A 7,776-nucleotide genomic window follows, 5' to 3' on the forward strand; every position below is an offset into this window, starting at 1 on the left:
CAAGTGCCAAATCCTGGGGCTCAGTGAGGTTTAGGTAAGGAGCAGAGGGGTGGTTGCCAGCCAGCTGGGTTGTCCCTCCCGGGGTGTCCCCATATGTGGGTTCCCCTTCCAGCCACCTTACCAATGTCACCCACTGCAGCACCGGCACCAGCTGACCCCTTCTTACCCATTACCCTATACAGGGAGGAGATGGGGGGTGTACCCAGTGTGGTTAGTAGGGGGAATGTGGGCTGGCCCCATTTTGGGTAGGGTGCATGTGGAGAGATCCCAGCTTGGGGCACAGGGAGGAGATGGGGATGTCCCAGCTTTGATGAAGGGATCCCAACGTGGATGAGGAGGCAGTGGGGGTGGAGAAGGAAACGGTGGAAGGGTCCCAGCCTGGATAGGGGGTGACTTGGGATGGTTCTAGCCTGGATGAGAGGCACACGGAGGACGTGGGGCCATGCGGGAAGGGAGGGGACGAGGCTGGCCGGGACCCCGCGTGGGCAGCACTGGGCGCGGCCCGTCGTGGGAGGTGGGTTGTGGGATGTGGGTTGTGGGAGGGGGCGTCGCTCACAGCGCCCTCAGGACCTCCGCGCCGCCAGGGGGCGCACTGCGGGGAGGTGGTGCCGCCGCGGCCCATCCCGCCCATATCAGCCTCGCACCGGAAGCGGCCTCCCTTTCCCGCAGGAGCGCAGCCATGGTGAGTGCGCGGCGTCGCCGCTCCCCTCCGCCATCCGCCGCCATCCGCCGCCCCCTGCGGGCCGACGCCGCTCCCGCCGCGGCGCCGGGCACGAGGGAACTCACCGAGGGGCTGTGGGAGGGGCGGGAGCCCGGGGGTGGCCGGAGAGCCGGCGATGGGGGCGGCGGGCCTAGCGGCGGCCCCGCACCTTAACGCGTCCCGTCCCCGCAGGCCCGCGGCCCGAAGAAGCACCTGAAGCGCGTGGCGGCGCCGAAGCACTGGATGCTGGACAAGCTGACGGGCGTCTTCGTGAGTGCGGGCCGGGGGGCGGTCGTTGCTGTGTGGGGCTGTGTGGGGCTGGGAGCCCGGCTGCGCTCCTCGGGGCCGGGTTTGTAAACTCAGTGCGCTTTAAAGCGGATCTGCTGTTCTGCGGGCGGGGCAGCGCCTTCCGCAGCTTCTGAGTGCCAGCTGGGCGCTTGGGCTCCGCGCAGACATCCCCGGGCGCTGCTGCCGGCCCCGCGTTGCTTTGTGTGCCCATCCGAAGGCTCCTCTCCTCCTGCAGGCGCCCCGTCCCTCCACGGGCCCTCACAAGCTGAGGGAATGCCTCCCGCTGATCATCTTCCTGCGGAACAGGCTTAAGTACGCCCTGACCGGAGATGAGGTGAAGAAGATTTGCATGCAGAGGTTCATCAAGATCGACGGCAAAGTTCGCACCGACATCACCTACCCTGCGGGCTTCATGGGTGAGGTCCGGGGGGAGTGAGGATGGGTATGTCGTGCTGCTGGGGGGGGAAGGTGCCCTGGTGGGGATGAGGGAGAGGGCATCGTTCAGCAGCCTTTATCTGCCATTTAAAGATGAGCTCTGTGCTGAGTTAGCGTTGGTTAGTGTGGTCATTAACAACTGCTGTTTTATTTCTCTCTCTGAACTCAGATGTCATCAGCATTGAGAAGACAGGGGAACACTTCCGCTTGGTGTACGACACCAAGGGCCGGTTTGCTGTTCACCGCATCACAGCTGAGGAGGCCAAGGTGAGGAGCTGCAGCTCGGTGCTGTGCTGGCCCGGCCAGGTGTTCCCAGGGCAGTGTTTGCCCCTTGGCATGTCCTGAACTGCTGGCTCTGAATGCAGAGTCCGCGTCACCCTTGGGAGGACCAGGTGGGGCCTTCTGGGTTGGGGCATGGAGCCTTTGTGGGGGGAAGACGTGTTGATGATGTGAGGGCAGCTCCCAGATGGACCTGCAGGTGTGTGGTCAGCTGCTGGCTGCTCTCACTCTTGGTGTGGTTGGGTCGCCTTCACAGGGAGCTTTGCTTGTGGTTGAACGGTCAGAACGTTGCAGACTCAGGGCCACCACAAGCAAGGCTGCTGCGCAGCTCCCGGTTGTGCCCAGCTAGGGGTGCAGTGTGCAGCACTAAGAGGCTGCAGGCAGCATTTTTGGGCCCTTCCCAGGACAGAGTTGCTCACAAAACTGATTGCCAAGGAGGAACTCCTGTGCGCCCTGCCTTAACTCAGGCACCTCGGCACTCTGCTGTGGTGATGCTGAGGGGAGAGCTGCTTGCTGGCTGTGCGTTCAGGGCCCTTCCATGCCCAGCAGCGCGCTCACTTCTGGCCGCTGCTTTGTGTTGAGCTGTGAGTCCCAAGCTGGCTGGAAGTTGCAGTGCACTGAGGAGGGCTGCAGGGCTCTGGTGGGCCTGGGGGATGGCGGCCTCTGCTGCATGGCCACGGGCTTCAGGGCAGAGTGAGAGAAACACTGAGGTGTGGGTACTCGAGTAGGAAAACGTAGGTGGTGGTTGTGGGGAGGCTGGTGAGCCTTGTCTGAGCAGGGCTGTGCTTTGCTTGCAGTACAAGCTGTGCAAGGTGAGGAAGATCTTTGTGGGCACCAAAGGAATCCCTCACCTGGTCACCCACGATGCCCGCACCATCCGCTATCCGGATCCCCTCATCAAGGTGAACGATACGATCCAGATTGACCTGGAGACGGGCAAGATCACAGACTTCATCAAGTTTGACACAGGTAGGTCGAGCATCCCCTGGCAAGATGCTGCTTTCTTGGGAGAGTGGTGAGCGGGGCAGAAGCTGAGGACAGCTGCCAGGCACCTGTGATGTAAATAGAGAAGCAGCACCTTCGTGCAGGGAGTGGTGTTTCTGTGGTGCAGCTGTGTCTGGGCAGTGGGAGGCATTTGGATGCGGGGACTCTGAACAACTCCCAGAGCAAGCAGGCACTGGGCAGAAGCTGCTGGAGAGGTTGCTTAAGGCCAGATCTGGTGGGGGTTGTGAGAGAAAAGCTCTGGGCAGCAGGAGGAAGATTCCCTGCTTTCTGCTTTAGGAGCAGGCTCTGGGAGAAGCTTTCAGCTGCCACTGAGCAGTATAGCAGGAAGGTGATGGGGAATGTGCTGTATGGGTGTTGGGACCAGAGAGCTGTGTTGCATGGTTCCTGTGGGATTTTGGTGTTCCTCATGTGTCTGGATGCTCTACTGCTCTGCCTCTCCCTGCCCTTCTGCCAGGCTCTTGAGGAGCACCATAAGCTCTTATCACAGCCCTCTCTCCTTTGCCCTAGGGAACCTGTGCATGGTGACTGGCGGTGCTAACTTGGGCCGGATTGGGGTGATCACCAACCGGGAGAGACACCCTGGCTCCTTCGATGTGGTTCATGTGAAGGATGCCAATGGCAACAGCTTTGCCACCAGGCTCTCCAACATCTTCGTTATTGGCAAGGTAAGCCTGTGCGGGCTGAAGGCGAGTGAGTCCCCTTCTGTTGAAGCCAGGATTTGTGGGTGTCTTCTGTGAGCAGCTTCTGCTCACCTGTATGCCCACTGAGCAAAGCTGACTTCATAGCCACCTTCCCAGAAAGGTTGGGGATGTTTGGAGGAGGAAACTCCATGATGTTTTTTGCTTAAATCATAGAATCATTGAATGGCCTGGGTTGAAAAGGACCACAATGACCATCTGGTTTCAATCCCCTGCTATGTGCAGGGTCACCAACCAGCAGACCAGGCTGCCCAGAGCCACATCCAGCCTGGCCTTGAATGCCTCCAGGGGTGGGGCATCCACAGCCTCCCTGGCTGTTTTGGAGCTGAGCAGTTCAGGTCACAAAACGATCTGGGCAAGTGCTCCCTGCATAGGAGTGTCCTCTCCCCGGGGCCTCAAGTGTTTCCATCTCTGGATTCTTTAGTCCGGGTTGGAAAAGGTTCTGATGGCTTTGGCTTAATTCCCTCCCCTGAGGACATATGAACAAAGGCCAATAGAGGCCTGTGCACCACAGCTTCCCCAGGGCCTGCTGCTGAGTGAAGGACACCAAACTGCTTGTTGCCCTGCTCAGGCAAGGGATGGCCCTTGCTGCTTTTCCTCATTGAAAGGGAGGACTTTATTTCCTTCTGAGTTCCTCAGTGTGATGCGGTTTCTCCTTCCTCACTTCAGGGCAACAAGCCATGGATCTCCCTGCCTCGTGGAAAGGGCATCCGCCTGACCATCGCCGAAGAGAGAGATAAGAGACTGGCAGCCAAACAGAGCAGCGGGTAAACTGCAGCTTGGGCCGGCTGTGGTCCTCAAAGTATGTCCAATTAAATTTTATTACCAAATTGGTGGCTGACAGTGTGGTCCAGACGTGAGGTACGGGGACAGAGCACACTGTGCCAGGATGGGGGTGGCAGTGCTGGAGGCTGGGCTGGCTGTTGTCACCCCTGGGGCTGGGGGATCAGAAGGAGAAGCTGAGCCCCACTGTGACACCTCAGGGCTCACTCATCTCCATGCACATCTTGTCCAGCTGAACAAGACCCTGGGCTGGAAAGGTCCTGCACAGGGCTTCAGGTGCTGGGGTTGTTTCTTTGTCAGGCATAACTGAAGTTCATAGCTTATTGCCAGCCTAACTCCCCCCTCCTGCAGAACATCATAAGCTTTTTATTTTAAGGCTAAGGGTAGGCATGCTTCCCTCAGCTCTGGTGCTTGTTCTGCTCCTTTTCTCTTTTTCATGGGAGAGGGAGGGAGTGGGTATGGGTGAGAGGCTTCTGCTCGACCTCTCCAACCCCCTCTTCCCCCATCTCCTCCCCACTTTATGCATCCCTGCAGTGGGAAGCCCCTGTCACAGGGCTGCAGTGTTTGTTTTCATTTCCTGCAGGTTGTTCTGGGGGAAAATGCAGAATGGGGGGGAATGTAGCATGCAAGAAATAACTTATATAAATAGAAGCTTGGGTTATTTTTGCTGGACATGGAGCTCCTGTGCCAAACAGTGGCTTCAGCTCAGCCAGTTACAGCAATCTCCAATATGTCAGAGCCCCAGCAACTTCTGCACCCAGAGCACCACCTTAAGGCAAACTACACTGTTCCTGTAAAAAGTCAAGTCTGAAAAATCATGCCCTATTGCACATTAGTTCCTTTTCTCTCAAAGGAGCACACTGACATGCAAATAAAGGTCCAGAAATACACGATATAAACATCTATTTACACAGCTTCCCCTCCTCTTCCTTGCCACGAAGGGCTGAGGATGCAGACAGGTGCAGCACTCCAAAGCCGTGTCAGAACAGCACACGAAGAGCACACAGCACCAGCCCTCCTGCAGGTCCTCGTGTGCCAGCAGGCCAGAGGAGAGCTGTGCTTCCTCAGCACTGCCCTCACCCTGCCACCCGGGTGCACACAGCTGCACTTGAGCTCCCACCAGTCCAGCAAGGCGATCTCAGGGCCTGTTCAAGTCCTTACGTGGCAGTGGGCAGTGCTCCAGCAGAGCAGGAGGGAGCAGCAGCTTCAGCCTCTGCTGATGGCCCCTTGCTTTTCCCAAATTCAATCACCATTGGCTTCCCCTGCAGTCTGTACCCATTCACCAGGAGCATCGCATCCTGGGCCGACTGAATATCTGCAAGGAAAGAGCAGAATGGTTCTCAGCCCACACTGTGACCCAGCCCAGCACCGGAGTCCCCAGCCCAACAAACGCAGCGTGCAGCAGCCTGTGTTGATGACTCCTCTCCCAGTCCTCAGAAAAGAATGTGACCTGAGATGAAGGAGAGGGAGCAAAATCTGCTCCTACAGCACAGAGGCTCTGCAGCACCCTGGGGCCGAAGGGACAAGCAGGAGGCAGAGCTCACCAGGGAAGGTGATGAAGGCCTGGCCCCGCATGCGGCCGCTCAGCAGGCGGAACTGGATGGGCGTGCTGTCCTGCTGGAACCGAGCAAACAGGGACACCAGGTCCTTCATCGTCACACGAGGGCCCAAGTTCTTCACGTACAGCACCTGTGGTGGAGGCAGTGGGGTCAGCTGGCTTGTGCCGTGCTAATGGGTGTACTTAACCCACTCCCAGCCCACACATCTCAAACATAGGAGCCAGTTCAGCCCTGCTGCCAGCACAGAGTCCCCTTCCCCGTGCATGGAGGAGCAAGCACCTCCAAGCAGCAGCCAGGCAGGAGCAAAGAGCCTTTGCCTGCATTCCTGATGGGTAAAGCGTGGTTCACCTCCACGTACCTTGTTGGGCTCCCCAGGATGGTAGGAAGAAAACCGAGGTATACTGCGGAGTTCCTCCTCAGAGAGCCGGCTCTTGCGGATCTCCTCCTCCGGGATGAACTCCACGGGCTCCTTTATGGTCACAGGCCCTGCAGGGGACTGGTGGGGCTTTGCTGGGGGAGGGCTGGGGATTCCTGCCTGGCCTGGCTGCTCTTCCTGGTCAGGAGGTGATGACTCCTCAGTGACAGAGCCCTGCAGGGCGGGGGCAGGCGGCGAGCACGCAGCACTTGTGGTTGGTTGCACCTCTCCAGGTGGCTGCCTGCCCAGCACCTCTTGGTAAACGCTCTCCAGGTGAACCATGGGGTCCTTCTCATCTGTTATCCTTTGGGTGTCATCTAATCCGCAACAGAGAAACACGGTGTGACGGTGCACCTCTCCCCCACCAGCACTTCATCCCTTCATTTCCTCCTCCTCTGCGGCGGGGAGCAAAGAGGCCGCTCCGCACCTCGTGGCTCAACTGCATCCCACGGAATTCCCTGCCATACCATCTCTGCTCTATTACACGGCCACGAGAACAGAAGGGGTGGGGGCACACCTTGGTGGTACAGCGCCCGCAGGAAGGAGTGGCGGTCCGTGCCCTGGAAGAGCGCGTTCTCGATCTCCATCTCCCTGCGGCTCAGCTGTTTGCTGCCTGCAAACCTCTGCGGCAGCTCCAGGATGCGCTGCCGCTCGTCCATCTTCTGCTGGATGGCATTGAGGCGCTCCCGAGTGGCTTCGGGGGCCGCTCCCAGCCCGGACTGCTGCAAGAAAGGGAGCGGTACAGAATCAGCACCCCGGGCTGCCCGCTGTGCGGACGCTCGGCTTGGAGCGCCGCCGCACGGGGCAGCGGAGGGAGGAGACGGCTGTCACAGCCGGGAGCGGCCCCACCTTCCCCGCAGCGCGGTTCCTCCATAGGTCGATCTCGGGGTCCGACAGCCCCAACTCCCGCAGCGCCGCGGTCTCCCTGTCGCTTTCCTGCAGCTCTCGGAACTGCGATAAGGTCAGCGCGCCCGCCGCCGCCTCCCCGAACGGTCTGTAGAACGCCGCCGGAGCAAAGCACCGCCGCTTGGACTTACACCTGGAGCCGGGAGCAGCACAACCGCCGGCAGCTGAGCGGGGCCGGGCAGGAGGGGCCGCGCCGCGCCGTGCCGTGCCGCGCCCCCCCGGCCGGGACTCACCGCTCGATGGAGGCGGAAGTGTCGAGCTGCTGCTGCAGGAGGCTCTTCAGCTGCCTCTCCCCCTCCGTCTCCAGCTCCTCCAGCAGCACCTCATCGCTGCACACGCTGCTGCTCACCCTGCGCCGGACAAAACGCCGCTCAGCACGCGGCCGTGCGGCCCCCGCTCCCCCCCTGCGCGGCCCCCGCTCACCTCCTCATGGCCGCGCCGCTCCCCGCCGCCTCCGTCCGCCCGGGACTCCAACTCCCAGCAGCACCCGCGGGAAGGGCGGCGGGGCGGGGCGGCTCCAGCGCCCCCTGGCGGAGGGGAGGACGAAGTGCCACTACGCGCTCGGCGCTATAAGCGCGTCGTCACTGAAAGCAGCACAACGCCGCGTCTCCCATCTTCGCAGCACGTTTGCTCCACGTTTTCTTCTACCCCCGCAGCGCAACACGCCAAGAATCACAGGCAGAAGGACCCTTTTTCCACTTGCACAGC

At 60.3% G+C, this 7,776-nt stretch overlaps 2 protein-coding genes across 3 annotated transcripts; one reads left to right on the forward strand and one right to left on the reverse strand.

Annotated features, from left to right (window-relative positions):
- Nucleotides 1-656: 656 nt before the first annotated feature.
- RPS4Y1 (ribosomal protein S4, Y-linked 1) lies at nucleotides 657-4,248 on the forward strand. Its single transcript, NM_205108.2, has 7 exons — nucleotides 657-682; nucleotides 893-970; nucleotides 1,224-1,404; nucleotides 1,593-1,690; nucleotides 2,500-2,671; nucleotides 3,215-3,372; nucleotides 4,075-4,248. Exons 1-7 carry the CDS (start codon nucleotides 680-682, stop codon nucleotides 4,174-4,176), a joined length of 792 nt encoding a protein of 263 aa, NP_990439.1. The 5' UTR covers nucleotides 657-679; the 3' UTR covers nucleotides 4,177-4,248.
- An 826-nt stretch (nucleotides 4,249-5,074) lies between these two features.
- RBM41 (RNA binding motif protein 41) lies at nucleotides 5,075-7,540 on the reverse strand. Of its 2 annotated transcripts, none has more exons than XM_004940609.4 (7): nucleotides 7,492-7,540; nucleotides 7,302-7,418; nucleotides 7,012-7,201; nucleotides 6,680-6,881; nucleotides 6,106-6,479; nucleotides 5,733-5,877; nucleotides 5,075-5,503 (listed from the first exon to the last, which is right to left on the reverse strand). In XM_004940609.4, the coding sequence occupies exons 1-7, from the start codon at nucleotides 7,497-7,499 to the stop codon at nucleotides 5,346-5,348; spliced, it is 1,194 nt and encodes a 397-aa protein (XP_004940666.2). In that variant the 5' UTR covers nucleotides 7,500-7,540; the 3' UTR covers nucleotides 5,075-5,345. The 2 variants fall into 2 exon arrangements, with proteins under 2 accessions (XP_004940666.2, XP_426256.4); XM_426256.8 differs by having other exon boundaries at nucleotides 6,680-6,884.
- Nucleotides 7,541-7,776: the final 236 nt, after the last annotated feature.

This window comes from Gallus gallus, chromosome 4, assembly GCF_016699485.2.
Source record: "Gallus gallus isolate bGalGal1 chromosome 4, bGalGal1.mat.broiler.GRCg7b, whole genome shotgun sequence".
NCBI lineage: Eukaryota > Metazoa > Chordata > Aves > Galliformes > Phasianidae > Gallus > Gallus gallus.

What these genes read in the sequence shown, in the direction of transcription:
- RPS4Y1 (NM_205108.2), top strand. An exon ending in TCACAGCTGAGGAGGCCAAG is followed by an intron (nt 1,691 to 2,499) that starts GTGAGGAGCTGC and finishes CTTTGCTTGCAG; the next exon opens with TACAAGCTGTGCAAGGTGAG. An exon ending in ACATCTTCGTTATTGGCAAG is followed by an intron (nt 3,373 to 4,074) that starts GTAAGCCTGTGC and finishes TCCTCACTTCAG; the next exon opens with GGCAACAAGCCATGGATCTC.
- RBM41 (XM_426256.8), bottom strand. An exon ending in GCGGGCGCTGTACCACCAAG is followed by an intron (nt 6,480 to 6,679) that starts GTGTGCCCCCAC and finishes GTTGCGGATTAG; the next exon opens with ATGACACCCAAAGGATAACA. An exon ending in ATCCTGGGGAGCCCAACAAG is followed by an intron (nt 5,878 to 6,105) that starts GTACGTGGAGGT and finishes CCTCCACCACAG; the next exon opens with GTGCTGTACGTGAAGAACTT.